General features: G+C 43.9%; 1 protein-coding gene across 1 annotated transcript in view; it reads right to left on the reverse strand.

The window, feature by feature from the left end:
* Positions 1-7,718: 7,718 nt before the first annotated feature.
* LOC121577959 (vesicle-associated membrane protein-associated protein B) overlaps positions 7,719-22,392 on the reverse strand; it is a 33,852-nt gene continuing 19,178 nt past the window's right edge. Inside the window, exons 3-6 of the mRNA XM_041891965.2 lie at positions 15,443-15,546; positions 12,557-12,637; positions 10,139-10,321; positions 7,719-8,968 (exon numbers count right to left, since the gene is read on the reverse strand). Of these exons, the coding sequence (XP_041747899.1) occupies positions 8,810-8,968; positions 10,139-10,321; positions 12,557-12,637; positions 15,443-15,546 (527 nt within the window). The 3' untranslated portion in view covers positions 7,719-8,809. The remainder of the gene's footprint in view (positions 8,969-10,138; positions 10,322-12,556; positions 12,638-15,442; positions 15,547-22,392) is intronic.

Below are 22,392 nucleotides of genomic sequence, written 5' to 3' on the forward strand. Positions count from 1 at the left end.
CTCTGACAGGTGTGGCATATCAATAAGCTGATTAAACAGCATGATCATTACACAGGTGCACCTTGTACTGGGGACAATAAAAGGCCACTCTAAAATGTGCAGTTTTGTCACACAACACAATGCTACAGATGTCTCAAGTTTTGAGGAAGCGAGCAAATGGCACACTGACTGCAGGAATGTCCACCGGAGCAATTGCCAGAGAATTGAATGTTCCTTTCTCTACCATAAACTGCCTCCAACATCGTTTTAGAGAATATGGCAGTACGCCCAACCGGCCTCACAACCGCAGACCACGTGTAACCACGCCAGCCCAGGACTTCCACATCCGGCTTCTTCACCTGCGGGATCGTCTGAGACCAGCCACCCAGACAGCTGATGAAACTGAGGAGTATTTCTGTCTGTAATAAAGCCCTTTTGTGGGGAAAAACTAATTCTGATTGGCTGGGCCTGGCTCCCAAGTGGGTGGACCTATATGCCCCTGCCCAGTCATGTGAAATCCATAGATTAGGGCCTAATGAATTTATTTCAATTGATTGATTTCCTTATATGAACTGTAATTCAGTCAAATCTTTGAAATTGTTGCATGTTGCGTTTATATTTTTGTTCAGTATATAAAGCATTTATAATGGCTTATTAATAAAAGTTATTATAAAGTGTTACTGAATATTTTGTGTAGATTTAAAATTTAGAGTAAATTGTGCATTGACATAAATGAGACATTTTAGTGAAGGTTTGAGGTGCATGCATGTTTCTCAAGTTGAGATTCAGACTGAATGGACTGAGAATGCTCACTGTGTTCCTATTTATTTAACTATGGGTCAGAGGAACTCTAAATAATTGGTTGCAGAACGTTCCTCTCTCCAAACTTAGATGAGCTGAAGTTGAAACGTCCAGGCACTTTCCGAAGTCCACTTCAAGAGTTGCACTGTACAATCTACTGTCAGTATTCACCTCTTTCCAGGATATTTATAGTTCCAGTGATGATTATCATTTTGCGTTGGTAGTTGACCATTTCTATTATTTTTAAGTCAGCATTGGAGTAATAAAATAGGAAAAGACTGCGGTTGTTCTGTGAAAGAACGGACGAAAGATTGTAGCTGGCTCCAGTGGTGCAGTCAGAAAAAGCCAAGGAGGAGAAGAGGCATATGAGTCACTTTCAAAGACAACATACTGTTCAGATTAACTCCTCTCCTAATGGTGATTGTGACTGCTAGCCCCATGAGGTCATCTTTCGGGTTTGAGAAAGTGTACTCCAGGCTTGGATTGAAAATCTAACTAAAAACCAAGGGGGGAGACGGAAGATGACTGGCATTTATCAGAACACTAACGTGCAGGATTGTCATTAAATGGACTCTAAAGCCTCCTAAATCCACATTCCACCACTGGGCCAATAACAACACATGGATCCACCATGGTTATGTTCCAGGATGGCTGGGTGGAGGGTGCTGATGACTGAGGAAGGGCAGGGAACGACTGCTTTTCATAGTCTGTTTGCGGTTTCAGTTGCGCGCCATAAAAGCTGAGCGTCAGGCAAGGGCGAATTATGGGCCAACCTGTTTGCGATCAAGCCAGTTGCTCGTTAAAGGCATCCATTAAACAGAAATTATAAAAGTGCTTATTTTAACTGCCCCCAATTTGGTGAAACAACGGAGCGTCGACTGCTTCCAGGGACATGTCGCTGTGTCCCATCGCGGAGTTAGTTGAATGGGATGTTCGTTGAGCAGTTGACTTTGGACGAACGTTTAGCCAGTGAGTATTGTTAGCAAAATCAGAACCAAAACCATTGTAGTGCCATTGTACCTGATGCACAATGCCAATCTAAACATGTGCTCAGACATTCAATTATCTGGAGAGCTTTACCAACTGTGGGAAAGTCTGGATTCTGAAGTGGGGTCTCTGAAAAGTGTCATACTTCCTGCTCCATAAAATAAGTAGAAAGGAGGCAAGCCAAACAATGCTGAGTAAGGTTTCCTTTCAGAGAAACAGGGTTTCCAAACCTCAGACATTTCGGTGGGTTTGTCTTACTAATGCCCTGTAAGAGAACACTTGAACCAGTCTTTAGAATGTAGACTACAGAGAAAATGGACAGCAAGGGCCAACGTGCTGAAATTGTTTTTGGAGCATCTCACCTCATCGTATGGATATGGATGGCAGCCTTTACCCTGTTATATATATAATAGAGCCCACACATTAACCATCGCTGCAAAGCCAAACTGGTGAAAAGCTTTACATCACTGTTTCCACCCATGACTTCGATAGGCTTCCTCTCTCACACGCTCGCTCTCATTTCAAGCTCTGTTAAGAAAATCCCATTCTTTTTGTGCGTATATGAGCTACATCTGCCCCATAAAAATGATATCAGCTGTGCGTTAGCTTCTCTGGCTCTGAGAATGCATCGCTATTATGAAATGTTAACTCCTTTCCTCTTCGAAACAAATAAAGTGCTGTGTACGACCACAGATCTGCTGCATTATGGGTACTGTACTATAGCCCCATCTGCTGCCAGGAACAGGGGCCTGTATATCAGGACCTAATGTTCATCTGGAAAAATTGAGGAGAAATCCTCATTATAATTTTTTTAACGTTTTACCCCTTTTCTCTCAGATTTCGTGATATCCAATTGGTAGTTACAGTATTGTCTCATCGCTGCAACTTCCCTATGGACTCGGGAGAGGCGAAGGTCGAGAGCCATGCGTCCTCCGAAACACGACCCTGCCAAGCCGCACTGCTTCTTCACACACTGCTCGCTTAACCCGGAAGCCAGACGCAGCAAACACCGTCCAACTGGCGACGGTATCAGTGTGCATGCGCCCGGCCCGCCACAGAAGTCGGTAGAGTGCGATTGAAGGACCCCTAAAACAGCTACTGTTTCTAATGGCAAGGCTCTATACCACATCATCTGCACCTAAGAGCCAGCACAAATTCCTGAAAATGTTACTGGAAAAGCTACAGCAGTTATTGTTCTCCCCCCCCCCCAAAATACAATGAGTGCTACTTGTTATGACTCCAACAGATCTGGCATACTCCTGCTCCAAATCCTATTTAGACAGTAATGGTCCCATGTATCAAAATTGTAACACAGTCTTTGCTTGACCATATTTACAGGTTGAAATGAGTTGCATCCAATCGGCTTCCTTGTCAGACAAATATTTCTGCATTGAGGGCCATTCAAAAATGTTCAGGGTTACACTTATGTCTGCAAAGGAAAACAAATAAAAGCTCAACATATGCTGGTTTACTTGTTGCTCAAACTATTAGAAGCAGGAAGGTGGATTATTTCCCCCATGTGCTTGAACAAGTTACAAACAATAGTCTGCAGATTGCCAATACTAATTATTGCATACAGTTAACACCAAGAAACCTATTTGATGGTGAATAAGTGTGCTTGATCCATAGTTTGATGTAGTGTACTTGGACAGTAATGTTTGATATGTTTTCCAACTTGGAAACGCAGCCAGACATCAATTTTATTGAACAAACCTCAATGAGTACCAGATTCATTAAAATAAAAGGGGTGAGAGAGCTAGACAAGAGTTGTTGGATTAAAGTCACAACCCTCGATCAGAAAGGGGAGGACAACCTTTAAACTGAATACAGTCCTGACCTGTGACACCTTCACGTCTCACCCTACAGCGGATTCCGTTTCTTGGAAGACAGTTACATCTGCACCATCTCTCCTGTGACAGACATTCATTTGAATATAAATTGAGTCAGCTAGATACGTAGAGTGAGATTTGCTGGTATGGGGTTCCAACATCGGCAAAAGCTAATTTAGGATTGACATAATTCAGGCCTAAAAGGCAATTTAGCCATAGACAGGCACTTTCTGGGACACTCTGTCAGAGTCTGCCCGCATTCAAATAGCTACAGTACCTTCAGAAAGTATTCATACCCCTTGACTTATTCCACATGTTGTTGTGTTACAGCCTGAATTCAAATTGGATTCAATATATATTTTTCTTCTTCTCACTAATACCCCATAATGACAAAGTGAAAACATGTTTTTAGAAATGTTTGCAAATGTATTGAAAATTAAATAGAGAAATATCTAATTTACATAAGTATTCAAATACCTGAGTCAATGCTTAGTAGAAGCACCTTTGGTGGCGATTACAGCTTTGCGTCGTCTTGGGTACGTCTGTATAATCTTTGCACATCTGGATTTGGGGATTTTCTCCCATTCTTCCTTGCAGATTTTCTCAAGCTCTGTTAAATTAGATGGGGAGTGGTGGTGAACAGCAATCTTCAAGTCTTTCCACAGATTTTCAATGGGATTCAAGTCTGGGCTTTGGCTGGGCCACTCAAGGACTTTCACATTCTTATTCTGAAGCCATTCCAGCGTTGCTTTGGCTGTATGCTTGGGGTCATTGTCCTGTTGGAAAGTAAATTCTCACCCCAGTCTAAGGTTATTTGCACTCTAAAGCAGGTTCTCATCAAGGATTTGCCTATATTTGGCTCCATTCATTGTTCCCTCTATCCTTCCCAGTCTCCCAGTCCCTGCCACTGAAAAGCATCCCCATAGCATGATGCTGCCACCACCATGCTTCACGGTAGGGATGGTGTTAGATGGGTGATGAGCTGTGCCTGGTTTTCTCCAGACATAGCGCTTTGCATTCAGGCCAAAGAGCTACATTTTTGTCTTATCAGACCACAATCTTTTGCCTTATGCTCTGAATCGTCCATGTGCCTTTTTGCAAATTCCAGGCATGCTGTCATGTGCCTTTTTCTCAGGAGTAGCTTCTGTCTGGCCACTCTCCCATAAAGTCCAGATTGGTGAAGAGCTGTAGAGACTGTTGTCCATCTGGCAGGTTCTCCCATCTCAGCCAAGGAAGTTCTGTCAGAGTGGTCATTGGGACCTTGGTCACCTCCCTGACCATGATCCTCCATCCCCGTTGATCAGTTTGGTCGGACGGCAAGCTCTAGGTAGAGTCTGGGTACTTCCATATTTTTTCCATTTTACACTTTCAACAAAAAAAATGATATGCTTCCCCAGATATATACCTCATCACAATTCTATCTCAGTGATCTACAGACAGTTTCTTGGACTTCATGGTATAGTTTCTGCTCTAATATGCACACCAACTGTGGGACCTTATATAGACAGGTGTGTTTCTTTTTAAATCATGTCCAAACAATTGAATTGGCCACAGGTGGACTCCAATCGAGTTGTAGCGACATCAAGGATGATCAAAGGAAATTGGATGCACCTGAGCTCAATTTGGAGTGTCATAGCAAATTTCATTTTCAATACATTTGCTACAAATTCTAAAAACATGTTTTCACTTTCATTATGGGGTATTGTGTGTAGATGGGTGAGAGAAAAAATATTTTGAATCTATTTTGAATTTAGGCTGTAACACAACAAAATGTGGAAAAAGTCAAGGGGTATGAATACTTTCTAAATGCACTGTAGGTACTCTACAGGCACCACTGTAACCAACCCAGTCAAGGGCCAAAACTCAAACAAATAACATCTAATGTGGTTTTCCTGTGGTCACTGTGAGTAAAAACCATCTGTAGTGTTTCATCCACCAGACTATAGGTCTGTAAAGTCTGTGAAGAGAATGATTGGAAACCATCCATTTCCTCCTAAATCTCTATGACAAGTCTGCTGGTGTAAACGCCTCCTTCTTTAAGTGTATATAAACATTCTCGATGGAAAATTGGCACACGTCAACACACGGTGTCAATGCTCAGGGTATTTCTGAGTTGACTTGTTTTCAGGTGCGTCGAATAGGGTCGATTATCATTATCACAGTTCTGAGAACATTCCATTGCTATTTTTCTTGGAAATGTCAATTCCCAAGCTGAATCGAAAAATGTAAATGAATGCGGGGTCATTTCCACAACAGTCTCCAGATGTACAGTATCTAGGTCCCGTCACCCCGCCAATTTAAACACCACAGTTCCTACTGACTCTAGGTGTACCTCAGGAGGTCACACTTCACTTTCCTCATGCTTAACTACCAAAACCTGATGTGCTGACAGAACGTTTGCAGGGTGTTAAAGATAGAATAACATGAATAAAACAACTTCTCATTTAACACCACCACACATTGAAAGCCAATTAACAGAAGGAAACATCGTTTTCAACTATAAAAATAAAAAAACATTGCGAGAACCACAGCCAAATAAAGCAACCAATCTATAGCTAATGTAGCACTAGATGTCAGTGGTGATGTATTGGGCTGTGAGGGAAATGCTAATTTCAGATGATGACATTTCGCTCTCCAATATTTAATCTAGACATGTGAAAGTAGCGTCATCCAACTAAGTCCCTCTTCCCTAGGACACGGTGAAGAGCTTGACAGATACCAAACACCAGAGAAATTAGCACTTCGACTTGATACAAGCTAATGTGTTAAATAGATGAAACCGGTCAACAGGGCTGTCGGCTTCCTCAGCCAGAGGATGAAAAATGTAATTGTTTACCGGACCGGTTCGTTGAACAAAGAGGAAATTACGTCACACAGAATTAGGTAGGGTCTTTATTCATTTAATTTATTAAGATGCTACATAGTCCATCAAGGTTAGACACCATCGACTGACTACTTGACTAGGAATAGTTCTTAGACTTATTTATATACATACAAAACAGTTGCTGACTGCTTACATGGATTACGATGGTGGACAGGTCAATTTTAGTGTTTTCACAACCCTTGGTACAGGGTAGCTCAGCTCAGACCTGTTCTGCCCTCCCTCTAAGCAGAGTCATCCTTCACTCACATGTAGATACAGTATGTTACGCTCTCCCTCTCTCTTTCCTCAACTCCATACCTCCATCTGCAAGTTATTCTTCTTTTATCCATAATATGCGACAGTGAGATGAAAGAAATTGAGTGTATGGCATTTTTGACATGAATCCCGTTAAGAAAAAAGCAAACAAAAACAGTAGAGACAGACACAAAAGGTAGTCACAGAATGGTCCCTTCAGGATATAGCTTTTGTATGGTTTTGTTTTTGTCATGAGTTAAACGCAGAGACACGTCAACTAACAAAACAGTTACATCGATAGATACTGGGAAAAAACATTCTTGAGAATATAGTGCATTAAAATGAACATGACTTCAGTGCAGTGAAAACAGCCAATGCGAAACAAACAAACAAACATCAAAACTTATAGATGCTGACCGTAGCGGGTCGAACGACGATGACCATACAGTTGGAGAAATGATCTTTAAGAGTTAAGTTGACATTCACAGCATGGTGAATGGACAGCATAAACCATTCAAATGATGATTTGCTTACATTTGCCTGACAGATCAACCAATGTACGGCATAGAGAAGAACCAAAAAACAGACAAACCAACAGCAGTATTATTGTGGAGGTAAACCTCAGCAAAACTCACTTCTACATGCACCTTTCCTTCCTTCCTTAATTCCTTCCTTCCTTCCTTCCTTCCTTCCTCCTTTCCTCCATCCCTCCCTCCCTTTCCTCCATCCCTCCCTCCCTCCCTCCCTTTCCTTCCTTCCTCCCTCCCTCCCTCCCTTTCCTCCTCCTCCCTCCCTCCCTCCCTTTCCTTCCTCCCTCCCTCCCTCCCCTCCTTTCCTTTCCTTTCCTCCCTCCCTCCCCTCTTCCTTCTCCATTCTCTTTCCTTCCTCCCACCCTCCCTCCTCCCTCCCTCCTCTTTCCTTCCTCCCCTCCTCCCCTCTTTCCTTCCTCCCACCCTCCCTCCCTCCCCTCTTTCCTTCTTCACCCTCCCTCCCTCCCCTCTTTCCTTCCTCCCACCCTCCCTCTCGTCCTTCCTTCCTTGCAGAATAACTTGCCAATAGCAGTCACAGGTCAAACATCCAGTAAGTAGTTTATTCAGTGACTCATTCCCAACCCATCCAGAGTTCATTTAGCTGCATTAATTTTTTAATAATGCCTCACTCCCTAAAACAAAAATCCCTTCAAAATCACAAAACAATTTAAATTAAATAAAGAAGGAAAAAAATCTGAAGATAGAGTTGTGCAAACCTACGGCTGAAAAGAAACATCACAATGATGAAAGCAATTCAATTAAATGAAAAAATGTCCCAAAAAATTCAATGCTCTTTTGTGGACGCATGCAATCAAGAATATACTGCCAACTCGTATATTCGTGATCAAAAGGTGAGGGGGGAAATGTTCTAGCTTGGAAAAAACAGAGAATGGGGGGGCAGGGGGAGAGGGGCGGGTTGTTGTGTCGATTAAGGATGTTCCCCAATCACAGAGGAGCCGGTCTATACAAAGCCTCTGATTGGAGGAGTCAGTTTGGTTGACAGTAGCCCTGTGCATAACCTCGTCTACTCTCTGAAGCCTCTCTGTCAATCATGTTCTAAAGGAGGTGAGCCAAAAAGAGTGCTCCCCCCCTGGCATTACATTACTGTAGGGTTACAGTGGATTCTTTACACAGAGTATGCCCACGGCCTCTGGCCTCTTGTGAAAAGAAACAACAATCCTTGAAAACGACATTCACACAACGCAAACTGACTCAATCGCACCCCCCAGTGTTTAGAAAATCCTTAGCTTCAAATGACTATCAATGATCTGCATTTTACGCCTTCTTACTGGTCATATTGTACCTGTGGTGTAGGCCAGAATGATTATGTTATGATTAAAGAGATCTTGTAACAAGTTATTTTTTTTCTCTCTCGTTGGTTTGTTCATAACATTTTTATTTGGATCTTCTTTTTTTATTTGTACATAAATTAACGATTTCAAAACTACCCCCACTGATATGGAATAAAAAAAAAAAAGAAGAATAAAAAAAAAAGATTTCCAAAATCCGTTTGTTTCAATCCCCCGAAAGCATGCGGTTGGCCGTCTCTCGCTAGCCGCTCGCTCTTACAAGACCAACTTGCCGATGATGACTCCGACCACGAAGAAGAGCACGATGAGTGCCACCGTGCGCAGGCTAAGACCCTCCTCCTTCACCATGGACTGGGAGGAGTGCTGGGAGGAGGACAACACATTGCTCTTCCTCATCCGCAGGCCATCATCTTCCTGGAGGGGGGGGGGAGAAACAGAAAGAGAGGGAGAGAAGGAGAAAGATGAGATAGGAAGAAAGAGAGAGAGAGGGATAGAGGGGGGAGAGAGAGAGAGAGAGAGGGTGGAGACAGATAGATATGGAGAAACAGAAAGAGAAAGAGAGAGAGAGAGGGGGGAGAGAGAAAGTGAGAGAGAGAGGGATAGAGGGGGGAGAGGGATAGATATGGAGAAATAGAGAGAGCAAGAGAGAGAGAGCAAGCGAGAGAGAGATATATTGGGATAGAGGGGGGAGAGAGGGATAGATATGGAGAAATAAAGCGAATAAAAATTGAAATAGAGAGAAAGAGGGGGGGAAAATGACCATCAGTATTATCCACAACCCTCAGTCAAAGATAGGTAATGTCATTCATTCACTCATTCATTCAAAGGGGATGTCTAAATCTCCACCGAATCCCCTTGAGACTCCGCCAGGCACCATCTTTTAACACACTTAACTTCCCAACAGTGGGTGGGGGGCTCTGTTAGTGCAATCTGGACCCCCGGACTGGAGCGGCCAAGAGCCATTCCGCCTCTGGCATTACTTAAAGGGGAGGTGACGGGCTGTGCTGCTCCTGAGTCTGACTCATTGCCTTTCCCCTTTAAAAGGGGCCATCTGGGGCTGCTACTTCCATTTGTTTTACTTTTAAATTAATGAGATATAGCCATTGATTGAGTCCTTTAAAATGAATGATATACACTGAGTGTACAAAAGATTAGGAACACCTTCCTAATATTGAGTTGCACCCCCTTTTGTCCTCAGAACAGCCTCAAATCGTCAGGGTATGGACCCTACAAGGTGTCGAAAGCATTCCAAAAGGGATGCAGGCCCATGTTGACTCCAATGTTTCCCACAGTTGTGTCAAGTTGGCTGGATGTCCTTAGGGTGGTGGACCACACATACTCAATCCATGTCTCAGTTGTCTCAAGGCTTAAAAATCCTTCTTTAACCTGTCTCCTCCCCTTCATCTACACTGATTGAAGTGGATTTAACAAGTGACATGAATAAGGGTTCATAGCTTTCACCTGGATTCACCTGGTCAGACTATGCCATGTAAAGAGCAGGTGTTCTTAATGTTTTGTACACTCAGTGTATAAAGTCATTGATTGAATCCCAGATGTCCCCTTAAAGTGCTCCTTGGTTCTTACCCTGATCTGTTTGTTCTCTTCCCGTAGCCGCTGTGCCTCCATCTGCAGCCTCTTACACTCCTCCATGATCTTCTTTACCTCGCCGTCATCCAGGGTGGAGCTCATGGATTTCATGGACAGTGTGGAGGACTCTGACTTGAGCAGGTTGGACGACGTCATCTTGTTGGCATCCAGGTCCTGGTGCTGTGGGTGAAGGGTGGGAAGAGGGAGGGTTTAGGTTTATTTCAACATCTTGGTACATATGCAGAAATATACCTCAAATGTAATGTCAAAATAGGGAATCAATATGGAGAAAGTGAATGTTGGTAACTTTTTCTGCTGCAAGCCTGGCTGGTAGTGATTACAGTCATGTCGTACACAAAGAGAGAGAGAGAGAGAGGCAGGCGAGTACACATGTACATGAGAGCGCTCTCTCTCTCTCACACGCACGCACGCACGCACGCACGCACGCACGCACGCACACACACACACACACACACACACACACACACACCCCAAAGCTTCCAAAAAGAGATGCAAAAGCTGCTTTTCATTTTCATTCCAAACAATGTGGCACGACGATGCTGCTGCCCCCAGGCATGTATCTCGCTGTTCATAATTCACAAAAACAACAACGGCCCATTTTCCCCGTGGCTTTGTTTATGGGGCTCATATTTTCTGCTCATCCCAGGGGGAAGTGATCTTCTACCAGCTGTGTGTGGTTTGCAGAGTAATCACAACAATAATAAACTTGGTGTGAAAAGTGAGAGCGTGGCTCAGGGAACTATGGTTATGGTTGGGGCTATGGCTGGGGCTATGGCTGGGGATGGGGCTATGGCTGGGGCTATGGCTGGGGCTATGGCTGGGGCTGGGGCTATGGCTGGGGCTATGGTTGGGGCTATGGCTGGGGCTATGGCTGGGGTTGGGGCTATGGCTGGGGCTGGGGCTATGGTTGGGGCTATGGTTGGGGCTATGGCTGGGGCTATGGCTGGGGCTATGGCTGGGGCTATGGCTGGGGCTAACGCCATGCTCTATCAACTGAGCTACATCCCTGCCGGCCATTCCCTCCCCTACCCTGGACGACGCTGGGCCAATTGTGCGCCGCCCCTGAGTCTCCCGGTCGCGGCCGGCTGCGACAGAGCCTGGATTCGAACCAGGATCTCTAGTGGCACAGTCCCTTGGGAAACCCAACTACTGAACCATCCAATGATGAGATTTTTTTATAAATTATCTGGGCTCCCAAAAAGACTGATCTCTATAATATATAAACAACTTTTGGAAAGCTCTTATTCTCTCTGACATAGCTAGAAGGAAAGTATGGTACACAGATCTAATTGAATCTGAATAATCCTTTAACTGGAACAGACCATGGAAAAATATGACCTTGGCATCCCGTAATCCGAACCATCAACTTATACATTTTCAGTTTGTTCACAGACTGTATTTAACACCAAGGAAACGTTTTACAATGAAATTAGCCCCAACTCCCGACTGTTCACTATGTCCCCTAAATCAGGTAGGCATATTCCTTCATATGATGTGGGAGTGCCCTGCAGTTAAATGATTCTGGGACAAAGTTACAAAATTCATTTCAAAATTACTGCTGGCAAAATGTTGGTTCTAAGATGGCAACCACCTAACTCTCTCCCATTTAACTAGTGGATACAGTTACTATTAGAAGTTATCTCTGGACGTTGTGGGGGGAGGGCGGGGGGATTGGGGGGAATGTAAGGGGAGACTCAGGAGATGGATGGGTGGGAGGGGGACTGCAACCTTGGTTACTGGGTGGGATGGGATGCTTTCTTCGGGTCGGGGAGTGAGGATGCAGGCGGATGGATGGGGACTGAGGGGGGGAATGGGTCGGGGTTATCTTTGTATGCATTTCTCTGAGTGTTTCGTTTTTGTGGCTGAATTATGAATATATCTGAATGCTTATGACTTCGAATTTTATGCCTGTACCTATAACCCCCCTTCTGAAAACTAAATAAAACGTTTGTCACAAAACCCCCCCTGTGGTTATGAATTGGAGAGGGCAGTCCTTAAGCACAGACGGAGGATATCAAGGATCCGGAAGGGGAATGGTCTAAGATCCCTCCCAATGTGTTCTCCAACTCATAAAACATTTTAGAGAAAGGCTCAGTGCTGTTATCCTCGCAAAGGTTGAGGTATTGAAAGGTATTGAAAACAGGGGTGTCAATAATTTTGACCCCTACCTTTTTGAGAGAAAATAATATCTTTATATAATAAAAAGTAATATTTTTCTCTCTTTCTCTGAGAGATTGTATTAGTATAAAATATTATTAAATTCCCCATTTATTTGAGGGTACAATATAAATGAATTATTTATTTTACACTAATTTTTGCTAATCTTTATCAAGGCTGTCAATCATTTCGGACACCACTGTATAAACATTGCAAGAGAGAGACTAATCAACACACCGTTTTCTCATTCCCCGCCGGCAGCTCAAAGACACACCTCAGCTTGGAGTCCATCAGCTCCTCTGGCTTTGCCTCCTTCCACTGCAGAGAGAGAGAGAGGAGAGATGAGAGAGGAGAGAGGAGAGAGGAGAGAGGAGAGAGGAGAGAGGAGAGAGGAGAGAGGAGAGAGAGGAGAGAGAGAGAGAGAGAGAGAGAGAGAGAGAGAGAGAGAGAGAGAGAGAGAGAGAGAGAGAAGAGAGAAGAGAGAGAGAAAGACCACAGCCAAGAATTGGTTTACCGGTAGTGAGATTTGTTTCCCATTGTCCCCCCCTCCCCCTCTGTAATCCGAAGGTTAGCAATGCTAACGAATACATGAACAATTACACTGGGGATTGTTAGCTAAATGCTAATGAGCACATGCAAACATTTTATATGGGACAGACATCCCAGCTCAAAGTTAAACAAGTAACAGAAAAATGCTATTCAGTTTGCTGCACGCAGTTTGCTGCACGCTGTTACCAAGAAAAGCTTGATTTTGCAAGAAGCTTACCACTTAGATAACTAGCTACTAAGTTAGCAAACCAAATGCACAACTGCAATTTAGACAGTTAACTTAATAGTTATAAGATATCTAGCTGGCAAATATTTAGTTGTGAAGTGTTACCAGATCCTCGCATGCTGCACGACAGTGAGAGTGGCTCACGAGCAGGGTCGGGGTCAATTCCATTGAGATTCCAGTCAATTCAGGAAGTACACTGAAATTCAAACTCCAATTTGTAATTTGGTTTATTTCCTGAATTGACTGGAACTGAAATGGTAAAAAGTGACTGGTAGTAGGATATACATGTAAACAGGGCTGAAAAGTGACTAGCAGCAGGAATATATAAATACTTATGGTAATATACTAATGGTAATATATACATGTAAACAGGAGTACTAGTGACCAGTAGCAGGATAAATAGATAAATACTAATGGTAACGGCAGTCAGTAATCAATGGACAGCAGAGTAATAGAGTAATACATCTAATCAATAATCATTTTAGCAGCAGTGTAGGTTGTGTGTCTGAGTGGGTAGAGACCTGTGGATGGGCATTGAGTCAGTGTGGATAGTATGTGGGAGAGTCTGTGGGAGAGTCTGTGGGTAAGTCTGTGGGTAAGTCTGTGGGAGAGGGAGTAGTAGTTGTTAGCCATTTAACACTCTTATGGCCAGGGGATAGAAGCTGTTTAGGAGTCTGTTTTGGTGTCTGTTTGTCTGAGCCTTGATGTACCAGTACCACCTGCCGGATGGGAGCATGGAGAACAGTCCATGTCTGGGGTGGCTGGAGTATTTGGAAATTTTTCGTACCTTTCTCATATACCGCCCGCATGTATGTCCTGGATGGCTGGGAGCTCACCCCCAGTGATGCGCTGGGCCGTACCGCACCACCCTCTATTAGGGACTTCCGGTCGAGGGCGGTGCAGTTGCCATAACAGACAGTGATACAACCAGTCAGGATGCTCTCGATGGTGCAGCTGTAAAAGTTCCTAAGGATCTGATGGGTCATGCCAAATCATTTCAGCCTCCTGAGGGAGAAAGGCACTGCTGTGCCTTCTTTGCGACTGTACTGGTGTGAGAGGACCATGATAAGTCATCAGTGATGTAGACACAGAGGAACTTGAAGCTCTCTCCAGTTGATGTGGATGGGGTGTGCACCAACTCCTGTTTCCTGAAGTCTACAATCATCTCCCCACTGGGCACACACTGGTTGAATCAACGTTTTTACCACGTCATTTCAATGAAAATACGTTGAACCAACGTGGAATAGACATTGAATTGACGTCTGTGCCTTTGTCTTGCTGACGTTGAGGGAGAGGTTGTTGTCATGGCACCACGCTGCCAGGTCTCTGACCTCCTGCCTGTAGGCTGTCTCATCGTTGTTGGTGATCAGGTCTACCACCGTTGTGTGGTCAGCAGACTTCATGATGGAGTTGGGAGTTGTGCGTGGCCACACAGTCGTGGGTAAACAGGGAATACAGGAGGGGGCTAAGCACACACCCCTGGGGGCCCACCGTGTTGAGGGTCAGCTTGACGGATGTGTTGTTGCCTACCCTCACCACCTGGGGCCAGCATGTCAGGAAGTCCAGGATCCAGTTGCAGAGGGAGGTGTTCAGTCCCAGGGTCCTGAGCTTGGTGACGAGCTTGGAAGGCACAATGGTGTTGAACGCTGAGCTGCAGTCGAGGAACAGCATTCTCACATAGGTATTCCTCTTGTCCAGGTGGGAGAGGGCAGTGTGGAGTGGAATTGAGATTGCATCGTCTGTAGATTATATCGTCTGTAGATCTGTTGGGGCGGTATGCAAATTGGAGTGGGTCTAGGGTGTCTGGGATGATGGAGGTGATGTGCACCTTTCAAAGCACTTTGATTAAAGATGTGAGTGCTGCAGGGTGGTAGTCATGGTGGCATGAAGCCTTAGAGTTCTTGGGAACAGGAATGATGGTGGTCAACTTGAGACGTGGGGATATCAGTCATCTTGGTATTGGCAGATAATTGTCAGGTATGCACGATATATCAGTCATCTTGGTATTGGCAGATAATTGTCAGGTATGCACGATATATCAGTCATCTTGGTATTGGCAGATAATTGTCAGGTATGCACGATATATCAGTCATCTTGGTATTGGCAGATAATTGTCAGGTATGCACGATATATCAGTCATCTTGGTATTGGCAGATAATTGTCAGGTGTGCACGATATATTAGTAATATCAGCAGATGTGTTCAGGTAAAAATATCTCTGCTATAATTAACGGCCCAGATTTTCATATTGGTGCAATTTCTTCTATAGTATGCGTATATGTGTCAGTGTGTGTGTGTGTGTGTGTGAGAGAGAGAGAGAGAGAGAGGACGGTGACGGGACACACTCACCACTCCCTCCATGTCCGTCATTTCGGGGGGAGCCAGCATGGACTGCACCATGAACTTGTGTTTGCTTTTCTCGTTGGGGTCGTAGTCGAAAGGCTGCAGCATCACTGGAATACAGGGCACAGCAGAAAGAAACATAAATGTATATACAGAATTGTGTTCCTTAGGCACCAAACTGAAGAAACCTGAAAGAGGAGGGGACTGCCTGGACCTGTCCATTAAGAAATCGTTTTGCATTTCAAAATGTTTTGGTTTGCCCTAATGAATACGACCTAGGTCTATGAGCTTTCGGACAGCAGAGCGCCTCTATATACGTAGGATCCCTTTCCAGACCATAGCAAGGTTGTCTGTAACTTGGTCGTCTCTTGCTTTCAATAACCTAGTTAAGATTGCAGCTATTTTTGTTGACTCATAAAATCAATTCTTCTTTTTCAGAATCAAGGCAGCAACTTGATTGGTGGGTGAAAAGAAGAAGAAGAAGACTGTTGAAAGTGTTAATGTTCAAAGTCAATTCATGTTAAAGGGATAGTGCGAGGTGTTGGCAATTAGATGTCTCTGCGTGCAGTTTGAAGGAACTAGCGTTAGCGAAATTGCTCCTCTAGCGTTAGCGCAACGACTGCTAGTTAGCAATCACTTGCGAAACTACCTTCAACTTCCTTAAAATGCGTGCTTTTGTCAGAACATTCTGTGTTTCAGTTGAAGTACTCGGATTAGAAGGATATTTAACAAGTATTCAAACGATAAACAATGTGGTACCCAATTCCTTTTATAGTGCATAAAAAGGACCCTGGTCAAAAGTAGTGCACTGTATAGGGAATAGGGTTCCATTTGGGACGAAACCATATTCATGTTACCATGACTGCAAAACATTGACGGATCTACAGAACTCCCCACCGAGGGCAATTTGTCTAATAGCTTCAATGTTTTTCATTTTAACGTTACAAATTGCCCTAATAAAAAACAGCCGTCAGAATATTGTTTTACCCATCGTCTCGTCACATCATCCAATCAAGTGAAGAAAAAAAAATGAAAAAAAGAAAGTGTTATGTGATGTCATTCCAATGACCAAAAGGCATTTTCAAGCTGTTCCAATGATTTACAATGATCGCTTTCTTATGTCGGCGTCTCAACTGGTCTGGCAGGGAATAAAATGGTTATTGATGGGTCATCTTTTTGCCCTGTTCATTACTATTTTAAGAGGTGCGCGTTCGGACTCAAAAGGTCTGCGCGTTTAACATCAATGCTGACTGTGGGAGTGATTTCGGGGGGAGCTATGGCTAACTTTCATTCAAAACAGATGACCTCTTCATTTCAAAGCCAGTGCTCAGATGTGGCCACTAGGACGGCACATGCCAATTCTCCCCGGAGTACAAAAAAACTTCACAAGTGTTCTTGTGCGCCATTACGGCAATCAAGCAAGTTCAATATTGCAAAGCAAAAACAGACGGCTGAAACAGATTGACATCCTGTTGCAGTCAGCCCCAATTTGCGAAGCCATCCACCGTTGGTCCAAAGGGACAACATTTGAGAATAGAAGGAAGGAAAGCATGTACGTTCTTTGAGGTGCATTAAATAACCTAAAATAAGTCCCAACTTTGTCAAAAAATATTTTTAAAAAACTCACACGCTTTGAATGACATAACTAAACCGATCCTGACAGAGCTCCTTTTAATCCTGTGATATATTATGAATATCTTCATACGGGGGGGGGGGGATAACATTCCTAATATTCAGAGAAGTTAATTGTAGTCAACGTAGTAAAACAGACACTAATTTGCTTGTTTTTCCTGACTGGTTGTTGATTACATGGAGCCATTAGAAGAGGGAAAGGAATTTGGGAGTGCTTAAATAATTGGGTCCCTGGGGACTAAACTATAGCATTATTATCCATATCAACCTCAAAGTCTGCTAGTGGATCTATTCACAATGGAAAGACAGAGGGAGGCCATGTCTACTACTAAATACCACAAGCTGCGGCTGTGAGAACAAGGGCCCCAAGCACTCTGATAGCTATAGTGATAGGATCGTACCGTAGGCCTATAGGCTACTTCCAGCATTCCAGCAGAGATTAGTCTATATAGAAATTTTGTCTCTGAAAGTGCTCTTAAGCCAAAAGGGGTCCCCTAAGTGGAATAAGCATTGTGCAGAAATTATCTTGTTAGCTTAACTAAGGATTGTGAGGTTTCAAGAGTTAGGAAATTGATTGAATTTAAATTTGTACTGTATAGCAATAATTAATATGCAGTTCAAGAAGAAGAAATATCAAAAACTCTGTAATGTTTCTTAGTGGTTTCTTGAGACACACCGTCTCAATAAACTGAGCATCTCAATAAACTGAGCATCTCAATAAACTGAGCATCTCATTAAACTGAGCATCTCAATAAACTGAGCATCTCAATAAACTGAGCATCTCAATAAACTGAGCATCTCAATAAACTGAGCATCTCAATAAACCGCTGGGGACCGTTACAGAGTTGTGGATATTTCTTCTTTCGAGTAATGGAGTGAGATTATTCATTAAGCAACGTTATCACCCTTGATACTGATCTACGCCTTGATCAGGATACTATTTAGCTGAGGCTGTCATTATTGGATCTCTCACAACAATAATATGGAACAACACATGTGTCATGAGGAAAAAGTCAGCAAAACGTTGGCCAGCCATAAGGAAAGGAATTGCCTAAGCTTTTACTGTAGAATGTTGAAATGTCGAGGGCTTAAAAGTATTTCTTGAGACAATTAAGACCTTTGACTTCCACCCAGAGTAGATACATTTGTTGACACAAGGCCCCTCTCTCTGATTTCGAGAGCTCCATGCTACATAGTTTCTAGGGCTGGGACTTGCCAGGGACCTCACGATACAATATTATCACGATACTTAGGTGCCGATACGATATGTATTGCAATTCTCACGATTCTATATGTATTGCGATTCGATACTGCGACTGTATTGCGATTTGATGTTCTAAACATATTGCTCACTATATGTCTGCTGCAGAGGGACAAGAGAGAGCCACGAGAAAACAGAAAAGCTTTGATCAGTCATGGAAATAAAAGTGCTGAAAACATGTCGCAATATGTAACTGTATTGATTCCCCCATCACTAATATTTTTCCATAGAACAACAGCACAATACCAATCAAGTTGAGCACTTCTGTGGTGTGCGTTTAACATATAGCGTTTTGCGGGGGTTAACCTAAGCTTCAGAAGCACCGTGTGTGTCTCCAACTAAGCCTGCAAATGACAGTTCAGGGATTTTAGATATCCTTTGGCAAAGTATTCCCTTTCGGTCTAGGCAAAGTGAATTCCCACATTTCCTTTTGTGCTGCTCTGTTTACAATTAGAGGGAAAAACCTATGTCGGAGGAGGACTGTGGCTGGCTGATCCCGGGGCTTTGTCGCCCACTACAAATTCCCTTGGTGACTCTGAGCGAGGCCTGACACTGAATCCAGCCAGTGAAAATGGAGTCGGTGGTAGCAAATAGCCGCGTTAGTGGAGCCAGGAAACTCTAGCCAGGTCCTGTCCCGGGGTGAGAACACAGCTGTTGGTCTTAGGGGGGCAGAGAGAGAACCCTACCTCTAGCCAACAGAAAGCCTACTGTCTGTATACTATTCTGCAGAACTGCCTGGACTTCTCAACTGATTTCACAAAATACTACTTTACATAAATACATCCTGTACACATTATTGCTACAATGATTTGACTCTAAGTAGTGCAGGGATATCACAATTTTGGTCTTCACCGAGGTAAAATTGGTTATATTGCCTCGCTGTCACAATCTGCCAAAAAGCACTCCTCTATCCATCATTTTTCAGACATTTCTATGCTCTCAAACTGTCTAGCTGTTTATTAGTGGGCTTGATGTGGTGAAGAGACTGTATACTACCGCAGGCGTTGACATTAAGCTCTCAAAGGCACTTGCCCATCGGGTAAGTACAGTTAATGTTTTACTTGCCCAAAAAATTAAATGGTCTGTTACATGCACAATGGTTAAAATGGCAAGTACCTTTCATTTTAACATTGTTTGAACACATAAGCACACTTATGACAACATTCTAACCCCTTTTCTACATAACTTGCATGCTAATTCAGTAAGGAAGTTCCATTACTTAGACAGACTTCTGTTGAAAAGGGTTAAAGTTACAAGTATGAAACAAAGTAATGATGTAAAACACTCCAACAGGGGCATGAAATTACCTTTTGGGTGAATCAGACATGTTGTCTGGTGAATTAAACAATTATGTGGAGGGGTGTGAACCTTTAAACAAAATTGGGATCCTTAACGTTAAAGGTGCAATATGCAGAAATCACTCTGCCATTTCCAGGTTGCAAAAATTATTTCAGTTTGTTGTGACAAAACAAGCAGTCATTGTGTAGAGAATCATTGTACAATCTAAACCGCTGTGAAATATATTTTCCATAACCAAAAAAATAGTATTTACAGCGGTTTGAAGCTGCTGTACAAAACTGAAAATAAATTACACAGAAACAAAACTTAAGCACGGGAAGCATAGAAATAACGCACATAGAAGAGATCTACTGCTTCTTAGACTTGCTTTCAATGAGAATGACAGATCTATAACTTACATTTCTATGTTAATTTGGTCCGGTCGCCCAAAAAGTTACATATTGCAGCTTTAAGAAAACTTTTTTTTGTACAACATTTTAATCACAGTACAGTTATCACAAAACCTATTATTTTCCGTGTTATAGCCTAACTAGATGATAGGCTATAAAGGCCTGGGGAAAGTTGGGTCATTTGAATTAAACCTAGAGAGGAAGAGGCGAATGTTAGGCTACTTTGGCCTCACCTGCTCTTTCTCTTCACTAATGATGCCAGTGTGTGTTCAGTCTCCAGTCTGTTGCCTGTAGAATGTCGTAGCCTATTTATTGATGATATGCCCTGCTTTACTGAAGTTGAGAAACATTGCAAGCCAAGAAATTGCGATTCAGCATTCCATTGCAAGATACAGCTTTGATTGCCGATAGATAGACCTAGTGCTCGGTTCTGGTGGCTGACCTGCCTATACTGATAGATAGACCTAGTGCTCGGTTCTGGTGGCAGACCTGCCTATACTGATAGACAGACCTAGTGCTCGGTTCTGGTGGTAGACCTGCCTATACTGATAGACAGACCTAGTGCTCGGTTCTGGTGGCAGACCTGCCTATACTGATAGATAGACCTAGTGCTCGGTTCGTCTGTCCTGGTGGCTGACCTGCCTATACTGATAGATAGACCTAGTGCTCGGTTCTGGTGGCAGACCTGCCTATACTGATAGATAGACCTAGTGCTCGGTTCTGGTGGCAGACCTGCCTATACTGATAGATAGACCTAGTGCTCGGTTCTGGTGGCAGACCTGCCTATACTGATAGATAGACCTAGTGCATGGTTCAGTCTGTCTGCCTGGTGGCTGACCTGCCTATACTGATAGATAGACCTAGTGCTCGGTTCTGGTGGCAGACCTGCCTATACTGATAGATAGACCTAGTGCTCGGTTCTGGTGGCAGACCTGCCTATACTGATAGATAGACCTAGTGCATGGTTCTGGTGGCTGACCTGCCTATACTGATAGATAGACCTAGTGCATGGTTCAGTCTGTCTGCCTGGTGGCTGACCTGCCTATACTGATAGATAGACCTAGTGCTCGGTTCTGGTGGCAGACCTGCCTATACTGATAGATAGACCTAGTGCTCGGTTCTGGTGGCAGACCTGCCTATACTGATAGATAGACCTAGTGCATGGTTCTGGTGGCTGACCTGCCTATACTGATAGATAGACCTAGTGCATGGTTCTGGTGGCTGACCTGCCTATACTGATAGATAGACCTAGTGCTCGGTTCTGGTGGCAGACCTGCCTATACTGATAGATTGACCTAGTGCTCGGTTCTGTCTGTCTGCCTGGTGGCTGACCTGCCTATACTGATAGATAGACCTAGTGCTCGGTTCTGTTTGTCTGCCTGGTGGCAGACCTGCCTATACTGATAGATAGACCTAGTGCTCGGTTCAGTCTGTCTGCCTGGTGGCCAACCTGCCTATACTGATAGATAGACCTAGTGCACAGTTTAGTCTGTCTGCCTGGTGGCTGACCTACCTATACTGATAGATAAGCCTAGCACACGGTTCTGTCTGTCTGCCGGGTGGCTGACCTGCCTATACTGATAGATAAGCCTAGCACACGGTTCTGTCTGTCTGCCGGGTGGCTGACCTGCCTATACTGATAGATAAGCCTAGCACACGGTTCTGTCTGTCTGCCTGGTGGCTGACCTGCCTATACTGATAGATAAGCCTAGTGCTCGGTTCTGTTTGTCTGCCTGGTGGCAGACCTGCCTATACTGATAGATAGCCTAGTGCTCGGTTCAGTCTGTCTGCCTGGTGGCTGACCTGCCTATACTGATAGATAAGCCTAGCACACGGTTCTGTCTGTCTGCCGGGTGGCTGACCTGCCTATACTGATAGATAAGCCTAGCACACGGTTCTGTCTGTCTGCCTGGTGGCTGACCTGCCTATACTGATATATAGACCTAGTGCACAGTTCAGTCTGTCTGCCTGGTGGCTGACCTGCCTATACTGATAGATAAGCCTAGCACATGGTTCTGTCTGTCTACCTGGTGGCCAACCTGCCTATACTGATAGATAGACCTAGTGCACAGTTCAGTCTGTCTGCCTGGTGGCTGACCTGCCTATACTGATAGATAGACCTAGTGCACGGTTCTGACTGTCTACCTGGTGGCCAACCTGCCTATACTGATAGATAGACCTAGTGCACAGTTCAGTCTGTCTGCCTGGTGGCTGACCTGCCTATACTGATAGATAGACCTAGTGCACGGTTCTGACTGTCTGCCTGGTGGCCAACCTGCCTATACTGATAGATAGGCCAAGTGCACGGTTCAGTCTGTCTGCCTGGTGGCTGACCTGCCTACACTGTGTCCCTCCCCTCTCTCTCTGTCCCTCGC

The sequence above is a fragment of the Coregonus clupeaformis genome, chromosome 12 (assembly GCF_020615455.1).
Source record: "Coregonus clupeaformis isolate EN_2021a chromosome 12, ASM2061545v1, whole genome shotgun sequence".
Classification (NCBI taxonomy): Eukaryota; Metazoa; Chordata; class Actinopteri; order Salmoniformes; family Salmonidae; genus Coregonus; species Coregonus clupeaformis.